Raw genomic sequence first — 27682 nt, 5'->3', positions numbered from 1 at the left:
CTGTTTCCAAAACACATTTCATTAAAAAAATCGCACTTAACACTATTATGCTGCATTTTAACACGCGCGCGCACAGAATAAAATTCCGTTCACCGATTAATAAACACAATTCAATGAATAAAATAACTTCTTTTTTGGTCCCTCAACACTTACAACGAGAAAAATATTTGTCAGTGTCGCAATGCTTTGTCCTTTAGTATTTAACAGTTCAACTGAGAGAAACATCTGATGTGTCTTTTCAAATATTTGCATTGCCTTCGTCTCATGTTGTCATGCGTTAGTGTGGAAAAACAAAAATTGCCAATTGCCGTTTTTCGTTCTCTTTTTGCCAATTGAAATCGTCAGCCGATTCAACGGGATTACTTCATTTACATCTTTTTAAATTAAATATAAAGAATTAGGAAGAAGAAGAAGAAGAATGACATTTAGTGCTCCAAGCTAAAAAGAATTTGATATATATATATCTATATCTATCTATATCCAGCCGCTTAATCGGTCAGATTTGTTGTCCAAATCACCTGCAAAAAGGAACACCTGTGCACAAAACACGGCTGTACCTAATCTACTGTCCCGGGCTTTTGTTTTTCTTCAGTGGCGGTTGGCAAAGCAGCCCAATGGCTCGCTAGCGCCCCCAACCGATGGTGTCCTTCCGCTGCAAGGACACCAATGCGAACGGAAGCTGCGGCCATCTTGCCGAAGCGCATTTGTATCTCCAAAAAGTCGTCACTCGTATCTCAAAGCACCGCTGTGTTTCGAGAGTGTGCGTGCGTTTGCGTGCGCGTGTCAGTGATTGACAGCCGGCCGGCCGGCCGGGCCCGCAGAGCGCGTCCGTAAATTGTATTCATAAATATTCCGAAGCGGCCTTGAGGGAAGCCAAATATTCGGGTCAGCGCACCTTCTCCCGCATGTTAATAAAGCCAGTCAGTGTATAAATCTAAATATAAGTATAACGAGGCATATAAATATATAAATATGTTTGTGTGCTTGAATTTGAAGTCGTAAAGCAGCCAAAAGCTTTTAGACGTGACAGGCTGCTTTTCAGCGACAAATGAGCTTTCCAGCCAAGCGCTTCCACTTCTCACTTTTGCGCAAACCTCACTTCGCATTAGCGTCACTTAGCACGGAGCCCGCGGCGGCCCGGCCTTTGACGGACGGACAGCTCGGGCAGCGGGAACCGTCGCGACGCGTTTTGTCGGCGCGGTCGCGTCTTCGTACGGAAGAGCGGCCGACGCTGCAAAATGGCAAAATATTTCTGTTTCTTTTTCGAGACTGTTTTGAGGACAAACGTGTCATCCATGCCCAAATTTCATGTCGTTGAGTCCAACTGGCTGCAATTCCACAGGACGCTAGCCGCTAGCGTCAAAACTCGTTGTCTCGTGTCTTTTCGGGCGTGGCTTCTTGAGACTTTTTGATGGCTTTACCCATGATGTGCATGCCAACCAAATTTCAGGTTGCTCAGCCATTTTGGCTTTGGGGTCGGAATTTGTTTGAAATTCCGCAGGGCGCCACCCGGAGGCATCGGACTTTGCCGCCGTGCCGCGCGCGTCAAGCCGACACGGCGGACTTTGCGGCTTGACTCGTGATAAACATTTGTACCGAATTCCGCGTCGCTAAGTCCGACCGGTTTCTGCAGGTGAGTTTTCCAAAGCGTCTTAGCGGGCCAACGCGGCCGATTCACGAGGAGGAGAACGAGCGCAAATGTCGATTTTATAAACGACGACAAGGCGATGACGCTTTCCCGAGAGGGCCTTTGCAGCTAATGTTGTTTTTGTTCCCGTTCACAGCCCCGCCCACCCCCATCGCCCCACCCGAGCTCCTGGCCGTGGGCGCCACCTACCTGTGGATCAAACCCAACGCCAACAGCATCATCGGCGACGGGCCCATCGTCCTGAAGGAGGTGGAGTACCGCACCACTTCGGGCAACTGGGCCGAGACCCACGTGGTGGACGCGCCCACCTACAAGCTGTGGCACCTGGACCCCGATGTGGAGTACGAGATCAAGGTGCTGCTGTCCAGGCCCGGCGAGGGGGGCACGGGACCCCCGGGACCGCCGCTGGTCACCAGAACCAAATGCGCAGGCACGTGATGTGATCGATGGTCTCAAAACCGCGTTTTCTTTGGACTCCGGTTGGGTGCCGCCGAGCCCAAATGTCCAACACGGCCGACTTCTTTCTCGTGTCTTTTGTGGCATCGGTCCTGGAGACTTTTTGGTGGTCATTGCAAACTCGCTTTGCGCGCTGCTCCATATGTTGACAGCGAAAGAGTACAAGAAGCAATTCTTTTCTATATATTGCAGAATTGCGCAGCGGGTCTGCAACAGCGGAATTAACGGGGGTCGCCTGTAGCCGTTTTGCCACCGAGCGCCTCTTCCCGCCTACGCCGGAACGCTCTGTGATGGACGCGCCGCCATTAATCCAAAAGGCCGAGGAAATCAATCTCGCCGCCCTGGCCGCGCCCCCTCGTCCCCCTCGTCCCCCTCGTCCTCCTCGTCTCCGTTTGCCGTTTGGCCGCCGTCGTTCGCTTCGCGAGCGACCTTCTGGCTCCTCGCGGCCGGCGAAGTGGGAGGCGGCCTCCTTTGCCATCTTACGGCCATCCGAAGGTTTCGTCCCGATCAATTCAGATTGGATTGTTTTTGACTTCATGAGTTAATGATCGGAAAGTAAGCGATGACCTCATGATTCTGAACGTGGACGCGATACAAGATCAAATCAACAGAAAACAGAACCAGAAAAGTTGCATTCAAATCAAACTCAGTCAACAATTAGGACTTCTTTTTGTAACATTGCTTGATGGATGATGATTGGAAATTGCAAAAACTATCACTTGAAAAATTGCGATTCCTCTTAAAAGTAGGATTCATCAGGATCAAAAGAAGACTTTATTATGATAAATGGGTTGCAGTTGATTCTCATTCGATGATGATTTTCTTCTGCCACGAAAAAAAGAAGAATTCATTCTAGCGAAATGAAAACCTTTTCAAAAGTCAAAATGCTCATAAGAGTATGACTTTCTCCTCGAAAGTTCTTTTGAATTTGGGACCTTTTGACGGATTTCCGCTTTTTTCCTGGCGCCAAAATACGATGAAAACGATGACTTTCTCAAAGCTACACGATTATTCTGTTAGAAAAATCCAAACGGTGCTCGGACGAGGCGGCGAGGCAGGCGGGAAACAATCCCGAGCAGTAAAAAGCGCAATAACGAGCCGGTCGACGCCGAGGTCGCGGAGGTCGAGCACCGAAGGCGCCGTCTAATTGGCTGACAAAGGAAGAGCGACGCGCCCGCCCGCCGGGCGCCGACCCGGAGGGGGGCGGCGGCAAATGTCAGGGAAAACTTACCGAGCCGCCTCGTTAGGCTAATGTTCTTCAGCCAATTACAGACGGCCGCAATGAGAAAAGGAGAAAATCTCTTTCCTTCTTCTTTTTCCAGCCGGCCAGAAGATTTTCAACCCGCCGGCTCCGCTCAAACGTTCCATAAAAAAAAAAAAGAAGCTGTAAAAAGCAAAAGGATTCATAAAAGCGGAAGTTTCCATGTGCCGTAAAGGCGACATACGAAAACAAACAAAAGCCAAAAAAGCCTGGCGACCGAGCGCGCACTCGTCAATCTCAAATTCAGGGCACACGGAGACAAACCATGCGGAAACAAGACAGGAAATATAGCAAAACATATCAATACTCGTCATGGTAACTCGTAATAGTAACGATAGCAATGAAGAGCGACGAGAGGCGCTTTGAATCCATTTTCCGCAAATGTCATCATCATCCTAATAGCGATCGCGTCAGTCAGAAGATTACGGGAAGCCGACCTTCCAAATCAGGCTGCAAACCTTTTTGGGGAGTTGCGGCGCTTTGACGCAAAAATAATAAATACAAATACATGTCAGTGGATGGAAAAAGAATTGAGATTTGCGTTTGCGAGAGATGGCGCTCGGAGGTGGCGAATGTCTTTCATGTGGGAATTTCAATTTGGGTGGAAAGGGGAAAACCATGCGCAACGGGTTCGAAGTGTGGCAGGGCGCTGAAAACGCGTCGAAATTTGGGAATTGTCGTTCCCGAGAAATGCGCGAGGAGGAGGCCAACGTGTGGAAAGCGCTCCAAATTGGAACGTTTGACTGTGGAGCGACAATTGGAAAGGTTTGAATTCACTGAAAAATGTGCGAGGAGGACGAGGTCCATTTGTCCCCCAAAATCGCACGCTGGGATCGAGCCCGTCGCCGTGTTCTAACAGAAGAAAGGATTTTGCAACGTTCTCCATTCCAAGCACCTCAAACATTTTCACGGGTTCTCCAACCTCCCCCCATTGTACAAAATTCCGCATTGTTTCCGACGTTTTCCCAAATCCTCCGAGATTGTTGCGCAACGGTTAGCATTTGCAAAGTTCTTCGGCGTTCTCCGACATTCTCGACAATCGTTTTTTTTTGTTTGTTTGCCCGTTTGAGTTTTTAGTGGGAAACGGCGAGCTCGCGGCGACTTTCCCTTTGCGCCTCGTCGCGCTTCTCTTGTCGGCATCACAGACCCTCCCCCGTGTACGCTAACTTTAGCAAAACTAGCTCGTTGCCCGGGAAACAAATCTGCCCCGACGGGCCAATTATGAAAGCGTACCAATTAAAGCCCAACCTGTGTGCTCTTTATTGCCTTTCATGCTGTCAGCCCGTTGGCTACCACACACACACACACACACACGCGCGCGCACACGCACGCACGCACGCACGAGGGGTCCACATAGCCCCTTATCTTGCCGCAAAAGCAGACGTCACGTGTGCGCAACTACAAAGACGTCGCGCGAATACAAAAGACGCACTCCGACGAGACGGCGATAAAAGACAAACTGAGAAAATAACGAGACCTTGGGAAAGCCTGTGAGCGCGCGTGATGTGGAACTGTTGGTGTTTAGTTGCAACTCAACAGGGAGCCCAAAAAGCAAACACAAAACGAGCTTTTCTCCAATTTTCCAACCTGTACGTGAACGCACCTCAGGAGCTCCATCTACCTGTCCATCCGTCCTTCCGTCCCTCCGTCCACGAATGAATGAGTGCTTTTTTTTTTTTTCACGCATCCTTCCGTTAAATGTCGAACGTGTCGGATGTCGACCGAAACCGCGCGCGCTCGTTCTCTCGATACCTTTCCGGAATTTTCGGTCGGTCTCCCGCCGGGCTGCGAGCGGCCAGATAATCCGGCCAGATTAGCTCCTTTACGGATTAAAAGATGGCGGCCCAGGGACTTTGCGGAGCGTTTGAGTTTTGGGGACGGCTAATCCCGCCCAATCTGATTATTTGGCTCCGTCTCGCGCGGGATTGAGGAATGGCGCCGCAACGGGCCGCTCGGCGGGAGCGAGTCCTTTTTTGGTTTCAGATTTTGCGTTAGCGGCTTGAAAGAATATTTGGCATCATTTATGAAGCTGTTTATGTCTTTCCTGTTAAGCACTTTTGTCTTTGCCGTTATGTTTTGCGCCGTCAATCCCGGATTGCCTTTACTGGGAATGCCGAAAAATGTCGGATTTAAAGCGTGGCAGTTTCAGCGTGAGAGAAATTCACCCACGGAAAGATTAGCATTCAAAATGCTCAATTCCAAAGTTTCCGATTTTACCGTGGTCTTCGCCGTTCAAATGAGCCGAAAGGGCGCGTTAGTCCGAAGACCCGGCGCGTCGCATTCGCTCCCAAACGTTTTCCCAAATCTTTTTTGGCTCTCAAGCCGGAACGCTATCTGAGACGGCGGCGACGCTCGGTAGATTACGTGACGGGATTTGCGGTCTCCTTAAAGCTCGGCGGGGGTCCACAAACACGCCTCGCCATATCTCCGAGTTTGCCGTCCTCCGCTTAACCCCCCGCCGCCCGATATTCCCGAATTTCCAGCGCAATCCCCGTCAGATGGCTTCGATCGGCGTCTAATCCCGTCTCTCTCCGGCCTAATCTGCCTCGGACGCTAAATCCCACGTTCAAACAAACACTCGAACGCAGCGCGGCAACGCTGTTGACGTTCATCGGATGAATTTGTGTGGTCGTGGGGATCAACCCATTTTCAAAACACCAAAATATAGAAACCCTCATTTGAAATGAATCTTTTGCAGGGTAAGGCCGGAAATAGGATATGAATGAATATTGATGACGTTAGCGCATAATGCTTTGTGCAGTTGACGCTGTTAATGATATAAAGCGAAACTCGTTCCAAGCACGAGCTGCTTTCTTCGTATTTCGACAACTTTTGTCAAACGGCCAACAGAATTTGTTTTGGAGAAATACTGTGTCATCTTATGAGAGTCAAATTTACCCCCCCAAAAAATGTAAAAATGAAAAATTTAAATCATAACGAGAAGTTAGTTGTTTTCTTTCAGGACAAAAAAAAGATGAAATGTAACGAGAATAAAATGACACTTTGAAGAATTTCAAGAATGAAATCATATCCAGATATGAGTTGAATTTTTGTGACCATCTCCAAAGGGAACGTTGCCCATTTGGAATGTTGCATTCAAAAGTGTCCGTGGATGATTGAAAGGACTGGCTGCTGAATTGCATTTCAATTTGGTTTTATTTGAATTATTTTTTGAAGCAATATCATCATTGTGACGGCGGCTCCGTCTATTTCCCGAGTGGAATGGAATTACAACCTGATTGCTGGTTAGCCGCAAAGACTTTTCAATTGTGGACAAAAACAAGCGCTTTCACTCATTTGTTCGGCCATTAGTGCAACGCGGCTAATTGCTTGGAGCTAATGAGTGCATTTGTTGCGTGCGTGTGTCTGTGTGTGTGTGTGTGTGTGTGTGTGTGTGTGTGTGTGCGCGCGTTGCGTGACCCGTGACCCGTTTGCATTGTTGTTAACCGGCCGATACTAATTAGCAGCAAGCCGGCTTGACAAAGCGGCGCGACGGGGGGGAGCGTGCAACATATGCTCGGCAACCGCGGTGCAAACGTGCGTGTGCGTAAGCGCTTTACTGTGACCGATTGGAGCTGGGATGGCAAATAACGAGCAGAGCCGAGCAGACCGCGACTTGGATGTGATTCTGCTGGGATTGGCGAAGCAGCGTGCGGTCTACCGTATGTTCCGACAATTGCGTGTTCGTGCCGAGCGAGCGGCTCGACGTGTCGGAAGAGCCCGTTTACCGCATTCCTGTGCGATTTCCTGAGCTGATCGTCGAAGTACTATTCACGGTCCGGTCGCTGTCCGCTGCAGATCCCGTCCACGGTCCGCAGAACGTCAACGTGGTGGACGTGCGGGCGCGACTCTTGACCATCCAGTGGGAAACGTTCGGCTACGCCGTCACGCGATGCCACAGCTACAACCTCACGGTACGCCGCGCTTTTGTCTGACGGTCCACGTTTTCTTAACTTTCCGTCGGCGGCGGAAAGTTAAGAAAACGTGGACCGTGCCCCCCCCCCCCCCGTGCCCCCCCCCCCAACCCCCCCCCTGCAGGTGCAGTACCAGTACGTGTTCAACCAGCGGGAGTTTGCGTCCGAGGAGCTGATCCAGACGTCTTCTCGCTACACCCTGAGGGACCTGCGGCCGTCCGTCGCCGTCAGACTGCGGCTGGTCCTGGCCAACGCCGAGGGCAGCAAGGAGAGCGAGGAGATCGTCGAGCAGACCGAGGAAGACGGTGAGAGAGCCGCGCCGCGCCGCGCAATCGTCCGTCTTCGAGTTGGTCAAACTCCGCCTTTTCTCCAACTTTCCTCAAAGTGTCCCAATACTTTTGCCCAAGTCCATTTTGCCTTCTGTTTGTGTCCTAATACTTTTGTTCGAAATCCCACATTTTTTCTTGTGTTGGCTTCCCGAAGGTGTCCCAATACTTTCGTGCAAACTTCACTTTTCACTTCCTACGTCCGAGTAGGTGTCCCAAGACTTTTGTCCAGGCCCGTGTCCCAATATGAATAATCCCATTTGCGTGAAAGGAAATGCAATCAATCGCATATATAACCGATATTTTCGTTCTCAAGTACCCGACGGGCAATCGATCGAACGATCGAGTATTTGGATCGAATCGATTTTTGCTCAGTTAAAGAGCAATTCAAGTACAAAAGAGATATAACGTGTATAATATGCATGTATGTACGTATAATATCATAATGTGCACATTTTGGGGATGATCAACAGTTTGGATTTCTTCAATTCACAAGAATGAGGCATTCATGAAAAAAAGGGCATTCTAGCATTCGTGACCTATTAAAGAATAACAAATGAACGTTCTTTGCAATTGCTCGATCCCAAATTTTGCCTCGTGACGATGATGATGATCCGCTTTTCCCTCTCAAACGGCAAATGTTGGAAGAAGACCGCAAGAAAATGCTTTTTTCCTATTTTCCGAGCCGAAGAGCGCGCGAAAGGCCATCGCCGGACATTCGCGTCTGACGGCGGCGCCGGCGAAGAAAAGCAAAGCAAATTGATTTCACGCCCGCAAAAAAAGACAATTTGGATCAACGCAAAAGTCCCACTTGATAACAATTCCCCCCAAAAAAAAAAAAAACAAAGCAAGCAGGTCCTTGATTGCCGAGCTGAAAGTTAATCAAGTTTAGGTTGGTGTGTTAAAGGCACACACAAGCACACAAGCGCGCACCAACATGCACACGCACGCCATTTACACCCTTGAACACACACACGCGTACACAGCCTTCAACACAGAAATACACACACTCCCTTCGAGCCACGCGCGCACACGCGCGCTTGTGAATGATGAGCCGCAAACGGGACGGGACGCCATCTAATTGCGTTCCTTTGTGCGGCCGATTCCATTTGCCGGGCGGCCTCATCAACACGTTTTAATTACCGAATGGAAATTGTCGGCGCGGCGCCTCGCGGCCTATTTGCTAATGCGTCCGACCGCGCAAAAACATCCGTCGCCGCGCGTGATGGATGGCGCTCGTTACGCCCTTTAAAAAGCTGGAAATTGCCACCAAATTTCATCTCACTTTGCCCCCCCCCCCCCCCCCCCTCCCAAAAAAAAAAATCGTCAACTCGGCATCCTTTCGCTTTGCTTGGCGGCTTAATAAGTCGCTACGGCGGCCGCTCGGGAGGTCGAGGTTTTCTTCTCTCTTTGTCGTTTGCGTCGGTGATCGTTTTGTTTGTTTGTTGTTGTTTGTTCGCCAATAACGACATGTTGGTTCTTTGACTTTATGCATGTTAGAAATCAACAGTAAATTTGTAGGAAAAGTAGGAAATAGGAAGAAAGGACGGTAGGAAGGATGTCGGAAGGTCAGGAGGTCGAGTACGGTCGGCGGGCAGAGACGGTCATGGACGGTCGGGGCAAAGTGGCGTGCTCGCCCTTGCCGGGGTTCCGCCCCCAACGACAACGACGGAGAAACACGCGTGTTGCTCGGCAGACTGTAACGCCGCTTTTGTGTGTCTTTGTGCGTGCAGTGCCCGGCTCGGTGCCCACGGAGTCCCTCCGCAACACGCCGTACGACGACAAGATCTTCCTGCAGTGGAAAGCGCCCAACGAGACCAACGGGGTCATCACCCAGTACGAGGTCGGTGCCACGCGAGACGAAAAAGTCGATGCCGCGCGCGCGCGCGCCAACGAAAGTGCGGGCGGACGGGCTCGTCTGGCCGACACGGAAACGAAACGTCGGGCGACAAACGTTTCAAAATTGAATGAAAACGGGAGAAAAATGTGCTCTTTTATTTCTCGCAAGAAAGCGATGTTGAGGGCAGACGCAACTCGTAGCGCCTTCCTCCAACGGGTTTGTCATTTCTGCACACTAGTAGGACAACTGCGTGTTACTAGTAAAGCATAACTGCACTAGTGGACAACTGTGTGCTACCAGTACTACTAGTGACATCATCATTATCATCTAGCGCTTCGGTAGTAGTACTAGCAGTGCGCAGTTGTCGACTAATGCACTGAATTGTCTTACAAGTGAGGACAAAGAGCGTACTAGTACACTACACGGACCATCGTCTGGATAGCTCCAACGTTGATATACTTGTACTACAAAACTACTAACTCCATCCACCCATCCATCCATTTTCTCTACCGCTTATCCTCACTAGGGTCGCGGGCCGCTGGAGCCTATCGACGCTAGTTGACAATTGCATGCTACTAGCACTGCTCGTGACATCAAAACATTCTACGAGTTCACTTCAAAGCTGTGTAGTAGTGAACAACTATTAGTACTCCTAGTGGCATCTAGTGCTTTACGAGTAATACTACACGTTACTTCTAGTTTTTCAGTGACACCTAGTGCTTTACTAGTACAGTGCACAGCTGTCTACTAATGCACTGAATTGTCCTGCTAGTGAGGCTAAAAAGAGCGTACTAGTCCACAGACCTTAAGCTGGATATCTACAACGTAGGCGCCGTAGTACCACATGATACAATTAAGTGCACTCATTGTCAACTACTAGTACGAGCGACATCATCAAATTGTACTCGTTAACATCCGATGCTTGACTAGTTTTACACGCAGACGGTTGTCGCGGCAACGGGAAAGTCAGCAGGACCGCACCGCAAAAGTACGGAACGCGAATATTCGACCGATATCGTCATCGCTGTCACATCGGCGCGGGAAAGCGTCTGACAGGCGCGTCTTGCGCGCACCTTCCGCCGAGTGTTGAATTCTTGAATTCTTCTTTGTGGCGAACATGACAAAGAAATGATCGGGGGGGGAAATGAGGAGGGTTTCTGTCTCCTTTGGAGCGTTTCGTGAATGACGGCGAGCGGCAGTACAACGGCGGCGTGGCCGAGCACATCAAAACTACGCATACACGTACAGTTATGTAAGCGACTCGAGAATTAGGTCGCGACGGTTGGGCGGGTCGAAGGTCGCTACGATAGTCGTGTGCGTTGAGTTAACGACGCAGTACGTCGCCAGGCGGGTGGGTAGCGACGTCCGCCCAAAGTTTGCGCGACGTCCCCCCCCCCTCGCATCTTTTGCAGGATTTTGGCCCTTTTTTTTTTTTTTTTTTTTTCTCCCGCCAACTCGTTTTCTGCGCCTTTGAATCGCCTTTGAATGGTCGCCGTCGCCCCCCCCCGGGCACAATGCTCCCCATTAGAGATAATGAGGATAATTGCGCCTATTGTGGGATTAAAGGCATCATCTGCTACATCTGAAGGCTTCTGTTGTCTGTCGTGTGCGCTCCTTTTAACCCGCCGCTCACCGCTTTTGAGGACCATCGGACAATGGGCCGGGGGGGCCCGGGGGGGCCGGGGGGGGGGGGCGGATGGTAGAAGAGTGCAGGTGGAGAACGGTGAGGAGAGATAAGCCAGCGTAAAAAGAAGAAGAGGGAATGCAAATCCATCGGCTCTCTTGAATGCGCTGAGATAATTGCAGCTAATGACTGGATTTCGTTTCTAGTGCGCCACAAAAGAGCAGCATTGGTGCGCAATAGGTTTTATTTAGCCACAAAGTTTGCAGATAAAAGTCCAAAAGCTTTTGAATTGATCACCTTTCTCGTGACTTTTTCTCTACATTTTCACCAAGACCAAAATCCCAAGATAAAAGAGCTTACATTAAGAATTCCAAGTTCCATTGGCATATTTTTTTCCATTCATTTAGGGACAACATTTCTTGTCGTTTTTTTTCCCCCAGTCTATTTGGCCGGGAAAAAGAAATATTTTGCCATTCCAACACCAGATTTGCTCACAAAAAGGCTTCTCGAGGCGGCGGAAATATGCTTTTGCCACAAAAACGGCAATGTGCGTTATGCGGCATGCGACGTGACCAACGTGCAACACGGAAATATCGGAGCTCCTGCGTAACTCGAGTAGCCTTGATGACGTGATTGTTTGAGAATTCTCCGTCTTATAGAAAGTCTTCTTTGACGGCAAAAAAAAAATGCCTTTACAAAAAATGCTCCCCAAAAGTGTGTTTTGTTACTAAAATATGTATGCAGTATTTTGCCATTCAATTTCACACACTTGATTTCGTGCTTTTTCTCACCCCCAAAAAATGCTCATTTGTGCACAACAATGCCGAAGTTGATGACCCAAAATGCCCGAATATTATAGAATCATAAATAAATAGGATGAAATATTGAAGAAAATGGACACATTTCCCCCAGGATCAAATGCCTTCAAATGTTTGCATGAAAACACTATTTGCTTCCAAAAGGCAATTGTGCGTGTGTGTGCAATTTGTCAACTTTTGTAACCTTCTGCATTATATTTGGACTTTCCATACTAAATGTTGCCTTTAAAATCAGAAATCATTGAAATGCAGCATTTTGCCAGTAAAAAGTCTCATTTGCTCACAAAAAGCCACGTGGAGTTGTCACGATACTTTGCTCAACAAGATTTCGTCAGGAAAAAGCAATATTTGGGCTCGCGTGGGGAGAGACACGATCTCCACCTGAATGCAAATCCGTCGCCTCTTTTCTGCGTGTTCAGATAATTAGGGCTAATTACGGGATTAAAGCGAGTGTGTCGGGGGTCTAATGGGGGTCCGCACATGAAAGACGGCGGAGATGAGAGTTTGAAGGGCGGCGGGTCGAGTCGCCCGCACTCGCAAAAGGGCAAATATTCACAGTTCGTTATAGTCCTGTTTGCCGTGCGAAAGCGAGATTTGCCCACAAAAAGCAGGCCCGAGGCCACGCAAATGTGAGCTTCAAAAAGAGGAAGATTGGAATGATTGGCGCTTGATATCCGTCAAAAGGTCGTCATTGTTTGGAAGACGAGAAATATTTTCCAACACGTTTTGACCGTTTCGTGATTTGCAAAATGTTTTCTGGAGATGATAATTTCATTTTGGAATACATTTTGGATTTTTCTCCTATTGCTTAATATAATATAATATAATAATTACAATGCTTTCTTTGAGACGATTGTCACCATTTAAATGGCAACAAAATTCCAATCCTCATATCAGTCAAATGAATCGGTTGGAGACATTATTGATGCAATGATATGAAAATGATGTTTGGATTTGGAAGGCGTTTCTCCCGCCGTCCGCTTCCCAAGGGGTTGAAGCCTCTTGAGTCGCGGCCCACTTTGGACTCCATTTTAGCATCCGACATTGGCACATGGCGTCACGACTTTCTCAATCGCGATTTCGATCTCAGCGCGACGACTCCGATACCCGCCCCGCCGCCGTTATTCCGGGATCCGACGCGGATCGGCGGGACGAAAGTCGCGTGGCTTCAATTAGCTTGATGTGACGCGTGCCGCTTTGATTTGCCCTTTGTGCTCTTGATTTGTCGCGGGCGCCCCCTCCCCAAATAAGAGCGGGTCGGGGCCCGCCGCTCGTAGTGCGCAAAGAAAAAGCAACAACAAAGAGCGAGCAAAGGAGAGGCCCACTCCTCCTTGTACAATTCTTTGAATTCAGCAACACTGGAGGCTTTTCCACCGCAATTCAGTCGGATTCATAGTCCAAAGGACTTTTGACTATGCCGCTTCAAATCCTTCATTTTTTGTTTGGTTTTTAAGTCCTTCAGAAGCGGACTTGCTGGTGTGTTTTGGATCGTTACGTTGCTGCAGAACCCAAGTGCGCTGCGGCTCGAGGTCGCCGAACATTTGCTGGAAAAGAGCAGAATTCACGGTTCCGTCAATCCGCCAATCGTCCGGGCCCTGAAGGAGCGAAGCGGCCCCATGTTTTTATTTTTAGAAATCAATCAAACCATTATTCAACAATTAAAAACATTTCAATGTATGATTTAAATGTATAATTGAATAATAATTAATATATTATTATGATTTATTACATAAATGTATTTGTATGTTATTATTTACAAGAAATCAATTAACCAATTATTGAACAAGATCAATGAATTTAAAAAAACATTTTAAATCACCCACCGATTAAAAAAAAAAAAAAAAAAAAAAAAACGCAAAATGAACGCAACAAATATTACGGCTCGATAGTGCACACATCCTTAATTCCGTACACTTTTTGGGGTTTGACTGATGTTTTATGTTAACATTTATATTCACTCAGTTAACCTCTTATTGAAATGAATAAATAAAATATTATTTTGATGAAGCAATTTAGTACAAATTCAAAATGACAAAATAGAGTACAAGCACACATAATCATGTACATCTTTTCAGTTAACTCATGTTTATTGTGATATTATTCCAATCAAGTAACCAATTCTTGAGTAAGATGAATTCATTGAAGAAAAAAAGCCAAAAGGCCAAAATGAATGCAAGAAATCTCGATAATGTTTGTTAGAGAACACAATCGAAGGCCGCGTCCTCTTCAAGGTATCCGATTTCCCGGGATAGGAAATGGTCCTTCCTTCCTTCCTTCCTTCCTTCCTTCCTTATTGCGTCGGTCCATTGTCAGCGACGGATTGGATTTCGCGAGGCTTTCGAGCGCTCGAGCCGCTGACCTCGTTTTGTCGGTCACGCCGCCCGTTTTGGCCTTCAGGGGCAACGGCGCGCTATCGCTTACACGTGCGTCGACTCTCGGCGGCGCCTCCGTCCGGGCCCGTCTGGCGTATTCGTCGCGGAACCCGGGCTGGAACATGGTTCGGGTTTCTGCACCGCCGCAATTCCGAACGTGGCAAAGCGGCAGGAAGGAGAAAACAAAAAAAAAGAAAAAGGGAATGAGCCCTCCGCTCCAGCACGTTCACGTTTCTGGCAGCAGGGGGCGCCGATGAATCTCGACAGAACGGCACGTTTGTCGCGCACGACGCGTTTAGTCAAGCGAACACAAATGGCAAAATGACTCTTAAATTGATCCGACATGGCAGACTTCCTGTGTCTTGTGTGCTTGGATTCTCGAGAGACTCCAAGTCGGTCGGTCTCCTGATTACAGACCCGCCTACCAAATTGCATGTTGCTAAGTTACGCTGGATCTTTTGTTTGAAAGAGCTGGAAGAAAGCACACTTTGGCCGATCGCCATCTGCCACACGGTCAGAGGGGACGCGGTCGTAAAGTGCTATCGGGTGTCATAGTATCGTTTTTAGACGTACAATATCGACGCCTCACGATTGCAAAGTCCAACTGAATTTCCAGAACGTTCAAAACGTGTCGCCATTCTCTTCCCACGCTCAATGGCGAAGGCACAAATGTTTTACAATGAGTCCGTCGTCCATCTGTCTCGAAGACGTGCTTCGAATTTGAAAGTGATCGGACAAAATCCCGAGGAGGAGTTTGTCTTTGAAGGACCTCTGGAAATGGCCAAGATCCTCCTAAAGTAGTGGCTTTGAACCAAACTGGCAGACTTGCCGTTCACCTTTGGGCACGGCTTGTCAACACCTTCAATTTCACGGTTTGCGAAACGCTTCTGGCTTCAGGGGCTGAATTTCCCAAAGAATTCCCAAGATTCATCAAACGTTGCCGCCACGCTCTGCCCACGCCTGATGACCAAAACGCTCCGTCGGTCTAGTGGACGTGCGTGAGATTTGCTAGCAATCGGACACAATGGCGCCAAGGGCCCCTGGAAGAGACAGTAAAATGGCAGATGTCCTGTGGCTCCTTCCGACTTTTCTTCTGCCAAATGTCATGTTTCTATGTCAAACTGGCTTTTGGGGCTGAATTTTCCAAACAATTGAAAGGACCCCTGCAAATAGCCAAATTGTGGCTTTCAAACCGAGATGGCAGACTTTCTGTGTGTTTTGGGGCATGACGCCTTGAGGCTTTTTTGTAGGTCGGCGCATAATACGAACGCCGACCAGATTTCTTGTTGCTCGGTCCAACTGGCTCCGGGGTCCGAAGAGTCCCCACGGGTGCGTGAGATCCCGTATTTCCCACGCGTAAGACATGAATTGCCCGGCCGCACGTCGCAGCGCGCGATGCTAAATTCTCATTACAATCTAATTAAAAGAAGACATTTCCAGAAGCGTAACGGAACGAACGGTTCTATTCCAGCTCTCGTTCCAACAGGCAATTGCACAAAAGATGCTGACCGTGTTCTATCGCATGTAAATGTCACAGACTAGTAAAAAAGAATAAAACGAGTATCGCGCTGGTGTGGGCTCTGAGAGAAGAAGGGAACTGTGCACCGGAGCGGCTCACGAACACGCTTGAAGGAGGATCTTCAACGGCGCTCCCTCGGAGACCGTGTCTAAGTGTCCTTGAGCAAGACACTTTAATGGCCCCGATGAAGACCTTCGCACCGGCGTGTGCGTCGCCGAACGGCTGCTCTTTAAGTACCATTAAGGGCGCGTCGGTGCCGTACCAACGCATCCGTCTCCATTCCGCCGCAGGCAATTAGCCACTGTGCGCTCATTCATCAGGAGCGCCCGGACGGACCTTCCCGAATCAGCCCGGCCAATCGGACGTCACGAAGGCGACGCGGCTTAAATAGCTCCGGGTGGATAAATGGCAGGGAAATGTCAGGCGCGGGTCGGTCACATGACAGTCGCACATCAGGCAAATGGCAGTTACATGTCGGTTAAATGTCGTTCACGCGTGAGTCGCACGGCAGACAAATGACGGTCGCGTGCCGATACAATGTCGGTTAAACGCCGGATGAGTGTCATTTCCAAGGTGAGGCTGAGTGCCAGTTGCGTGGCAAAGACATTTCAGCGACGTGACGGACACACGTCGATTACATGGCAGATGTGCGGTACGACGGCTAGATGGTCGGTACTTGTAGCCGAACAAACGGACGTCATGTAGACAGACACTGTTCAATAGCCAATTGGGGCTCTGAGAAGTCCACTTGCCATTGGAAAAATCAAAAGCATCATCACTAGATCATCATTTGGATCAGCTTTCCCAGAAACCCCGGCGGCCCGCCTCTGCCGATCCGACCGGCGGATGACGCGGAGATTAGCGTCCCGGCTGCTCCCGGCGTTTCAGGAGCTTTACTCGAGCGCTCGCTGTCTCTGCGCCGCTCTCTTGCGTTTTGCTTATCTGAGCCACAGCAACCGTTTCCAAAATCTTCTACGGCTAGGCTACGTTCGCCGGCCGCTCTCGCTCACTTTGCTTTATGCCATTCTTCGGTCCGGACGGCGGTCGGATGGCGCACGCGTCAGAAAAACACGTGGTTAAAAACAGACACTCGGCAGTCACACGATGGCTATTTGGCAGATACGGTCATTTGGAGAAGACTTTAACAACAATCAATCCATGATAAATTGATCCAAGTATCGATTGATTTGACGTTAGCATTCAGGCTAGTGCAAATAAAACAACCGGCATAAGCGTGTTGAGCACACATTTGTCATTTGTCCGCTTCGGTGGCGGCATCACGCGTCGCGAGGCGTATTATCAAACCCTTTCCTTTTTGTTTTTGTTTTTCTTTTGGCGCGGCGTTACGCAACTGCAGGACCGAGGAGGCGGTGTTTCGCCACCAATTTAGCTGCGAAGCGTGGGCGTCGCGCCGGAGGGACGCTGCCCAGCGAGCCCACCGAGGCTTCCTTCCTGCCAGCTCGGCTGCACGCCGTCAATTTGCTAACAAGGCCTTTTTTGCTTTTTTTCTCTTTTGCTCATAGCGGCTTATTACTTCTGATTTTGTAAAGCAGAACTATGAAATAATAATTTCACACTGAAGCCTTTATTGTTCCTTCCGCACAAAACAAAATCAAACATTCCCAAATCAATTTGCGTATGTGACTTTCTCTTTGTATATGTGGCAAATAATGATACACGACAAGAACATGCCAGTTACACGGCAGTCTGATTGCGTTTACGTGGCGCGGGGGTGGCAGTGACGTGGCAGTTGCGTCGCGATTACGTGCCAGTTGCAGAACGGATACGCGGCAGCTGGGTGTCAGTTGCGTGACAGGTTCACGTCAGTTCGGTGAAAGCTGCGTGCGTGGCTGATCAATGACAGATTGGGGGCACTTAGACGGCATTTGCTGTGAATGGCAGTACGTGACGGATGGGCGGCGGGTAATTAACCATTAGGGGGTAGTTACACATCAGTTACATGACAGTCGCAAGCCAGTTACACGGCAGATGAATGGGACGCCGTACCACGTGACACAAACGTGGCTTTTCAAGAAAAACGAAGATACTGCGGTAGAGGCTTCAAAAACTCACAAAGTAAGAAAAACAAGTACGCCAAACGATACGTTTGGCCAAAGAAGATCACGTTACGGCTGAGTTTTCGTTCTTCGCATTCTCATTCGTAATCAATAGCGGGGGAGGAGCAGGTCGGGCTGATTTAGTCAAGCGTGCATACGCTGCCTTGTTCCATATTTTATTGGATTCTGATGATGGGCGCCTCTGCTAACAGCAGATGTATATTCATTTAAAAAAAAAAAAGTACACAGTAAAAAAGATCAATTGCTCTCGAGGAAACAACACGACGAGCAAAAGCGCGCGGTGCGAGTTGCTGTGTTTTTCCTCATCAAAACAAACACCGGCGAGCATAAAAGATGGAAAATGAAATAAAAGCCCAGTGAAATAAGGTTGCTGCTGCCGCTGTATACGCATCCCGCGGCACAGCCTCGTAAACATTGTTTATTCCACGCACACACACACACACACACATCACACTGAGCAATAGCTTCGATTTCGAGGGGTCCGAGCGCCGTCGCCTTTGTCGTCATTAGGCTCAATAATGACGGACAGTAGATCATAGGAAACGACGCTGGCTCGGACAGCTTATTAAAAAGACAACTAGCACGTGCTCATAAATGTCAATACTTCATTATTTCCCCTCCATGAACTCACCACAGGCAGGTCAGGACTTCGAGAGGGGAGGGTTAGCGTGCGGCCACGCGGCGACTCGCTGCATAACGGGACTTGAAAGGCAAGGAAAGAGACACAGGCGCAAAGGGACGCACAACTTCCGCAAAAGTCATTTCAAATTCAAGGAAAGAGACACAGGCGCAAATCGACGCACAACTACCACAATAGTCATTGAAAAATCAAGGAAAGAGACACAGGCGCATTTAGACGCACAACTTCCTTCGCAAAAGTCATTGAAAAATCAAGCAAAGAGACACAGGCGCAACTAGACGCACAACTTCCACAAAAGTCATTGAAAAATTCAAGGAAAGAGACACAGGCGAAAATCGACGCGCAAATAGACACACAACTACCACAATAGTCATTGAAAAATCAAGGAAAGAGACACAGGCGCATTTAGACGCACAACTTCCTTCGCAAAAGTCATTGAAAAATTCAAGGCAACTAGACGCACACTCAAAGTCATTGAAAAATTCAGAAGACCAGCGCAAATCGACGCGCAAATCGACGCACAACTACCACAATAGTCATTGAAAAATCAAGGAAAGAGACACAGGCGCATTTAGACGCCCAACTTCCTCCGCAAAAGTAATTTAAATATCATGGAAAGAGACACAGGCGCAACTAGACGCACAACTTCCTTCACCCTGGAGGCGGGCTGGAAGGCGAGCGCCTGGTGGTTGGGCCTGCACCCATGGCACACCACCTGTGGGAGGGGCCATAGGGGTCGGGTGCAGTGCGAGCTGGACGGTGGCCGAAGGCAGGGACCTTGGCGATCCGATCCCCGGCTACAGAAGCTGGCTCTTCCACTCTGGAGTTGCCCACGGTGAGAGGCGCCGAGCAGGTGCGGGTATACTTATTGCCCCCCGGGTCGGCGCCTTTACTTTGGGTGGACGTCCCCCCCGATCAGAACCCGAGCGGTGTTCTGTTATTGGACTTCTGCGCTCGTCACGGATTGTCCATAACGAACACCGTGTTCAAGCACAAGGGTGTCCACACGCGCGCTTGGCACCGGGACACCCTAGGTCGCCGTTCGAGGTCGTGTCACACTCGGGTGAAGAGAGGGGCGGGGCTGTCAACCGATCACCACCTGGTGGTGAGTTAGCTCCGAAGGTGGGGGAAGACGCCGGTCCGACGTGGCAGGCCCGGACGTATTGCGAGGGTCTTCTGGAAACGCCTGGCAGAAGGAGTTTCGACTCCCACCTCCCACAGAACTTCGCTCACGTTCCGGGGGAGGCGAGGGACATCGAGTCCGAGCAGACCGTGTTCCGCGCCTCCATTGCCGAGGCGGCCGACCGGAGCTGTGGCCGTAAGGCAATCCCCGAACCGGTTGGTGGACACCAACGGCGAGGGATGCCGTCAAGCTGAAGAAGGAGCGCTATTTTAGGGATGTGTGATATTTCAATTTTTCTTTTTTAATAAATCTGCAAAAATTTCAACAATTCCGTTTTTTTTCTGTCAATATGGGCTGCTGTGTGTACATTGATGAGGAAAAAAATGTACTTCAATGATTTTAGAAAAATGGCTGCAATATAAAAAAGAGGGAAACATTTAAGGGGGTCTGAATACTTTCCGTAGCCACTGTATATACAATAAAAAGTCATGTAAATGGACACGTTGCTCCATCTTGTGATCAGATTTTTAAAACTTGCTGATCGGTGATGGGCCCCAAAAATCCTGATCGTGTCAAGCCTAATTGTGTTTGGCACGTCACTGCAGTGCGCTCGGACGTTGGCGTAGAAGTGCCGCGCCCCGCCGCCGTTAAGTGCCATTTTCGTCTCTCTGCTCGCCGTCGTGGGTGAAAAGCCGAAGAAAAAGCAATCCAAAATTGCGAAAGACGCGGCAGATGATGTTTGATTGCGCCGGCCTTTCGGCGACGTAAATGCGTATCGACCCCTTTGGCTCGGCCCGGTGTGCGTAGCGCCGCTTCCTGGCTTTTTATCAGCGAAAGGTTTTATCCCGAGAGGCGTCGACTTGTTTAGCGGAGCGGGAGTTAAATGCCAAGAAAAGGAGATGAAAGCGTATTGTTTTTATGTGTAAGAATAGAAAGCAGCAGGGGTGCATCGATTCAGAGCCAGGATGACCTCCGCCAAGGCCTGGCGGATGACTTTTGAAAATGTCATCTGTACTGACTGCGATTATTTTACACGCGAGCGAGCGATGGCCACGGCCGATCGCAGGGGAAGGTAGCGGCCGCAACATTAGGAACGCCAGAAATAACCTCAAACCGGGAGTGGAGATGCGCCTGTGTCTCTTTTAAACTTGTGTGTAGTCAGCTAGCTTGCCAGCTCTAGAGCGCCTCGTTGTCAACCGTCACTGCGCACACGTCACGGGGAGAAGGCGGGAGAGAGAGGTCAATTCTTTTAATGTAAAGTCAGACATGACGGCGAGCTTTGGGACGATCTTGTGGCCGTTTAGAGCGCCTCGTTGTTGGCCATGAGTGCACGCACGTCATGGATTTTTAAAAGTCCAATGTCACAGCCAGCCTTCGGAGCAGGGCTTTGCGCTAGCACGGCCGTTTCCGAGCGCCTCGTTGTCGGCCGTGACATCACGGAGCGAAGGTAGAAAAGACTGTTGGCCGTGGGAGCGCACGCACGTCACGGAGACGAGGCAGAAGAACATTTTTTTTTAAGTCAAAGGTGACAGGGGCTTTGTGCTGGTTTGCCCGCTTTAGATCGCCTTGTTGTTGGCCATAAGTGCTTGCACATGATAGAGAGTAGGCGGAAGAGAGAGGTAAAAAAACAAAAAACACTTTCAAAAGTCCAGTTTTTGGACACGGGCTTCGTACTGCCGTGGCCGCCTAGAGCGCCTCGTTGTTTTGAGTCGTTACAAAGTGAGTTGTGCGTCTCTCTAGGCCTTTGTCACTTTCTTCGATGTCTTTGCACCCTCCGGTGATGACAGATTTACACTTGTTTGCTTGTAGCCGCATGCTGCTTCACCAAGACCTGATTTTTCTGCTGACCGCCCGCCGTGTAGGTGTGCGCTGGTGTGCGGAAATGTTTCGGATGAGTCACGTGTGTGTCTTTTGTTGTGCTTGTTGTTCCCACCTTGCCTCCGCACTCACTTTGTACCCGACCGACTTGGAGGCTGACATTGAACTGCCCGCGCACGCTACGCGGTGTCGGTAGAGGCGGCTGCACTCTGCCAGTTCTTTTTTGACAGGAGCTTTAGTGAAGCACATCTGCCGCTTTTGTGGCTGTGTCAGTCTGCCACGGGGTGCTACCACACAGGTGATCAGACCAGAATCAGATATTTGTTTAGGAGTAAAGGTAGGGAGTTTCTTGTTTTGGGTAAGAATTAGAAAGTAGGTTTGGGGTAGGGATATCGATTGGGGATTAGGGTTAGGGGTTGGGACTAGGTTAGATTATGGTTAGGGGTTAGAAATAAGGGTGAGGGTTTATGAGTGAGGTTTAGGATTTGAGGTTTGGGTGAGAGGTGGCGAAGGTTAGAATGCAAGGGGTTGGGTGTTAGAGATTGGGGTTTGGGATAGGGTTGCGGAACAGAGTTAGGGTTACAGTGTTAGGGTTTTAAATTGGGGGTAGGATTAGAGATCGGGATAGGGTAATCCTAATCCTCAAAACATAAACCCTGCCCTAACTCCTATCCAAATCTAAACCTCTGCCAGGTCAGCATTGCAACGGATTATCTGTTCTCAATTGCCTTACCAGGAGAAACAAAGGTTAGAATAAAGAAACCTTAGCAGTTTGGGGTAGGATTCAGGTTAAAGTAATGTCGCCATTCTTCTGCCTCTGATACTACACTCAACTTCAAGTCCACCAAAGTAAATTCCCACAAAACAACAAGATGAAAAAGATGGAAAATTCCCGGCGCTGCATGTCAGGTGCTCTACCATTTTTCTAGCGTAGCACTGTGATGCAAGTGAGCCAAAAAGTTGGTCGCAATCCCAATCAAATGTTTGACTTGAGTTTCCATTGTTGTCCACCTCCAGATTACTTACAAGGGCCTGAGCTCTCTGGACCCCAGCGCCGACCTGACCACCCAGTGGGGAAAGGTGACCAAGCCCACCAATGAGACCCACCACCTGTTTGTGGCCCTCCACCCGGGCACCACCTATTTCTTCAGCCTCAAAGCCTCCACCAGCAAGGGGGCCGGCCCACCCGTCACCACCCGCATCACCACCAAGATAGCAGGTAAGACCACCGCCGTGCGTCATGAGTCGTTTTCGAAAATTCGGCTCCCCAAACCAGTTTGACTTCGGCACATGCCTAATTTGGTAGACATGTCCATCATGAGGAGACGCCAAAAGAGTTTCAAGTGTCCATTTGATGCTGATTTTGGCTATTTCCACGAGTCTTTCAAAGACAGACTTCTACATTTTTGTTTTGTTTTGTGTGTGAAGACTTAAGCCCTTGACAACAGTATCAGTGGATGATGACACGATATTTGGTCGGCATGGCTTTCACGACAGGAGAAAAAGTCTCAAGAAGCCGTGCCTGCAAAGTCAGCCGTTTGGATTCCAAGCGGCCATGTGAGGCTCAATTTGGCTATTTCCAAATCCTTCCAAGGCAAACTCCTCCTGGATTTTTGTTGTTTTCATTCAGCCGCCAAAGCCAGTTTGAAATTGCCGTGAGTTAACCCGCAGAAGGTTGTCAGGAAGCCATGCCTGAAAAGACACAAGAATGCTGCCATTTGGGTCCGTTTTACGTTGACTTTGGCCATTTCCAGCTGTCGTGCAAAGACAAACTTGAATCTTGAGATTTGTTCTGGTTGCCATCAAATTTGAAGCACGTCTACTAGACAACTGGGTGATGCAAAAAAAAAGTTTTTGTCATTGCGCGTGGGTGGAGCATGTTGGTGCAGTTTAATGACTTGGCACAAAATATGGAACTGATGACTCAAGTCGTTATGCAAGAAACTCCCAACTTCTGCGCATCCGTATCATCTTTATTTTGCCAAGTATGTCCAAAAAAACACACAAGGAATTTGTCTCCGGTAGTTGGAGCCGCTCGAGTACGACAATTGACAGAGAACACTTTGGAGACATAAAGACATTGACAACAACAACAACAAAAACAAAAACAGTCACTGAGCAATAAAGGGTTGCTAGTTATCTGGTAATGGCGGTACATTTGTTTTTTCCTGTGACAATTGTGCAAAAAGATGCAGAGTCCTCTAGCACTTCGAGCAGTTCGAATGACTAATCTCGCAATGACCATCGTGCACAGGGCGCCGAGACTTCAACGGGTGCATGCGGTTTAAAGCGACGAGTAGCGCGATCATCTGGGACAATGTCGATTGTGCAAATGTTGCAGATACTCCTCAGTCAGTGCAGTGTGCAAATGGGGCAGATGCTAATCTGGCATGATATAACAGATATGCAAATGGTGCAGCGTGGCGAGACGACTACAGTGAGTGCACGAGTGATATTGAATTGGCCCCACAGAAATGTGACAACAAACTCTCAAGACAAAAAAAAAAAAAAAAAGAGCATTTTTAGTAGGTAGATTTTGACTGTGACTTTTTGTTGTTGTCCAAATTGTGGGCTGACCTCATCTTGTGATATTGTTTTTTTTTGTTTTTGTTTTTTTTTTATTATTATTGCTTTTGTTTGTTTCTTTCTTTCTGTGTGTTCTCTATCCTGTTCCATTTTTATCCTGACTTTTATTGTGTGATTGTCAGCCACCTCACAAATGTCAGCGCAATAAAAGCAACGCGGTAACTTTTCTATGCCAGCTGAAGAAGAAAAAAAACAAACTCCATTGTGGCGCTTGAAGCCCAACACAAATGGTCGAGGTTTGCTTTGCTTCGCAGGAAATAGGCGCCGCATTGTGGCCTCGTGCGTGATCCAGGTTGCAAAGGTTGTCTTTGGCTAAACAAACGTTTTGATTGGCTCATTATGGCCACGCGGTCACGACTTGGGCTTCGTAGCTGCGTCGTCTGCAGTCTGTGGCAGCGTCCTACTTAAGGACAACACTTCAAATACCAGGATCTTGATTTCACGGCAGTTGACTGCGTTGGCATGAGACCGTGCCTCGGTCCGCCATTTGGAGACATCATCTGGGTTCAAAGGTTAAGGCGACAGCGATTTAGGGCTTACGCTCATGACAGACTTGCGGCCTGGTACACACATAAAGATCATTTGTTCCGATGTTGCCCCCTCCCCAACCAAAAAGCGACTTCACTTCTGCCGTAAATAAGAACCAAAATATCCTTATTTTGCAGCGGCACGGTGGACGACCGGTTAGAGCGTCTGCCTCGCAGTTCTGAGGACCGGTGTTCAATCCCCGGCCCCGCCTGTGTGGAGTTTGCATGTTCTCCCCGTGCCTGCGTGGCTTTTCTCCGGGCACTCCGCTTTGCGTGCTAGGTTGATTGGAGACTCTAAATTGCCCGTAAGTGGGAATGGTTGTTTGTTTGTGTGTGCCCTGCGATTGGCCCGGCGACCAGTTCAGGGTGTGCCCCGCCTCTCGCTGGATTCTAGATTAACGGCGTAACATCGGCGTCTTGATGTGTTCTGGTGCTCCGTGTTGAGATTATGGCGCGCACGACACGCAATCTGACCAAAACTGTTACATGCCCCATTTTGTATCTTCATGTGTGTGGTCTGTAACAGATAAACCGTCTTGAAAGATGTGCGTGTGTGTGTACCAGGCCTTAGTGAGTTAGGACTGCGGGGTTAAGCCACATACTGCTACAGCCGGTCTAATCACCTTATTGCTCACATGTAGCAGCCTGGGCTTTCACTTTAGCTCAAGACCTTTCCGGTCGTCCGTCATCCCCTGCGACGCGTTGCCAAGGGGCAGCAAGCGACAAAAGAAGCAGGGACCAAAATGCTTCTTTTTTTCATACTGACGGCCGGCGACAGCTGGCTTCAAATGTCACGCCGTCGCCCGTCTTGTTGATCTCCCTCGGGAGCGTGAAGATAAAGAGGTTTCAATTAAAGCTGTTGGAGCGACGCAGGTTGGGGGTAGGGTGTTAATCACTTAAATGCCACAGCAAATGTTGATGTTTTTGCGACCTTCAAAACCAAAAGTGTTGCGAGCCACGGGTCTTCCGTCAGTGTCACATAAGATTATTAGCGGTTAGCTTTGCAGAATTGTGACGCCCCTGTTGTTGTCTTCGCCCTCAGCCCCCGTGATGCCCGAGTACGAGTCCGAAGCGCCTCTCAACGAGACCGAGTCCACCATTACGGTGCTCCTTAAGCCCGCCAAGTCGCGGGGGGCGCCCATCAGGTAATTTCAAATCAAACCTTTTCTTTTTCTTGTAGTTTTGGACTCAGGCTAGTGAGATGGGGGGATAGAATCAGAAGATGGCGGTTTGGGTTGAGGGTCAAGTGAGTTGGGTTAGGGTCAGCTTAGGTTTCAGGTTTGGTTAGTACTCTTAGGATTAGCGTAGGCAGTTAGTGTCTTTGTGATTGATGCTTTGAGTTCAATTGTAGGCTTGGGTTAGGAGTTATTTTGGGGTTAGGGATAGGTTATTTTAGCAGGGTTAGAGCAGCGATTCTCGAGGTGTGGTCGACGTCCTACTAGTGCTACGTGGGCTAAGAATGGTGCAGTTCAGTTGTATTTCACTTTCAAGTCCAATTCATTTGCATTTAATCAGTAAACTGTTTTTTTGGCAAAACATTGGAATGAATCGTAGCAGTTTTCATGTCCTGCCTTAGAAATGAATTCTACGTACGGCATTCCGATGTCGGTTATGATGGTGGTACTTGGAGAGCTATGTTTTTGCGAGGGTATGATCTGTGAGTTTAGTCGTGGATTATTTCTGTATTTAACACATACGTAAGGCGCACCGCATTATTGGGCGCAGGCACGCTAAAACATACGCTATTAAAAAGCCAGCGGGAGCAAAACTGAGTTCGGTTGTACTTTATTGAAGTATTTAACAATGTACTCACGTTATTTTTGGGATCAATCCTCATCCACCAATCCATCAAAGTCCTCATCTTCTGTATCCCAAATGAACAGCTGGGCAAGTTCTCCATCAAACACGCCGGGTTCCCTCTCGTCATTGTCGGAGTCGGTCTCGTCGCCGGCGTTTTCCTGCTTCCTCCGCTTGCGAACCGTGGATTCGTTGATCTCGAATTCTCTCGCGGCTGCTCGATTCCCGTGTTCCTCCGCGTAACTGATAGCTCGCAGTTCCAACTGCGCTTCGTAAGCGTATCTCTTCGTAGGTGCCATTTTCGGGGGTCCTTAGCCGAACCGATGCACATACCGGAACTATATACCTACTGGGGGCGTGTCTTTAGCGTCCTCTTTCACGCACACCCTTCCCCCTTTAATACAAGGGACAGGGTTAGATGTTAGCGTTAGGGCTTGTGCGAGTGGTTAGGTTTAGGGGTTTGGCTTTGGGTTGGGTTTGTAGGGTTAGGGTTTTATGGTTAAGTGAACAGGGTTAGGGCTTTAGGTTTAGATTGATTGGGTTAGTGTCTTACTATTAAGGGTTAGGTTTACATTAGTAGGGTTGGGCTAGGTTGGTTGGTTGCTTTTTTCTTCACACACGTCTGATAACTCAACCCATTTTCACCAGCGTGTTGTTATATTTGAATGAACGGATGACCTTAACATTGAATCCATTAAGTGGTGACGGGGAATCGTCAGCAGGGAGCTCTTCAGTTCACTCACTTTGAAAGGCCAAAGCACAAGCTCACTTGCAACTTTGCCCAGTACTCATCTTGTAGTTTTTCTGACTTATTTGTGTAAATCCCTCTTGCTAACCCTCCCGGTTTACCTGAAATACGATTTTGAGTCTTTGTAACGTGGAGGAGACCTGCGCTCTAATTACTCAGATAAATTCCAGCAAAGACAGAAGGGGTGCGGGCGCGGCGCGGCGCCGCTCATTTCCTTTCATTGGATTTTCCCAGCTTTGATTTAGTCGGGGAGGCAACCACGCTCCCCGGCGGAGGGAGCGGAGGGGCTTTGAAAACGGATCTTTCAGCAACAAAAGAGCAAAAGCGAAGAAGGCCGACCCGCCTCATGTTCTGGTCATCAGCAATTTACGTCTTAATGAAAGCGGGCCGGACGGGATTGGTCCACGCAAACGCACATTTGCCTAATTGCTTGTAATGCGTGATGGCTTTGTGAGGGAGGTAATTGCGGAGGGACGCCTCTTAAGAGCCCTCAGCCAATCGGGAGGCAGCAAAGTGGGGGATGTGCATACATCTCGCAATAGCAGACATTTAGGTATAAAGATGTGATGTACGATGTGATTCACTCC

At 48.9% G+C, this 27682-nt stretch overlaps 1 protein-coding gene across 15 annotated transcripts in view; it reads left to right on the top strand.

The window, feature by feature from the left end:
• Nucleotides 1–27682, top strand: part of ptprt (protein tyrosine phosphatase receptor type T) — a 120926-nt gene that overhangs the window by 32078 nt on the left and 61166 nt on the right. For all 15 annotated transcript variants that reach the window (XM_061784113.1, XM_061784112.1, XM_061784124.1 and 12 more), the window contains exons 8-13: nt 1785–2078; nt 7164–7279; nt 7404–7584; nt 9339–9448; nt 22455–22656; nt 25593–25695. In XM_061784113.1, coding sequence (XP_061640097.1) covers nt 1785–2078; nt 7164–7279; nt 7404–7584; nt 9339–9448; nt 22455–22656; nt 25593–25695 — 1006 coding nt within the window. The remainder of the gene's footprint in view (nt 1–1784; nt 2079–7163; nt 7280–7403; nt 7585–9338; nt 9449–22454; nt 22657–25592; nt 25696–27682) is intronic.

This window comes from Phyllopteryx taeniolatus, chromosome 9 (assembly GCF_024500385.1).
Source record: "Phyllopteryx taeniolatus isolate TA_2022b chromosome 9, UOR_Ptae_1.2, whole genome shotgun sequence".
In the NCBI taxonomy this organism is placed as follows: domain Eukaryota; kingdom Metazoa; phylum Chordata; class Actinopteri; order Syngnathiformes; family Syngnathidae; genus Phyllopteryx; species Phyllopteryx taeniolatus.
This window is presented reverse-complemented; position numbering and strand designations above follow the sequence as displayed.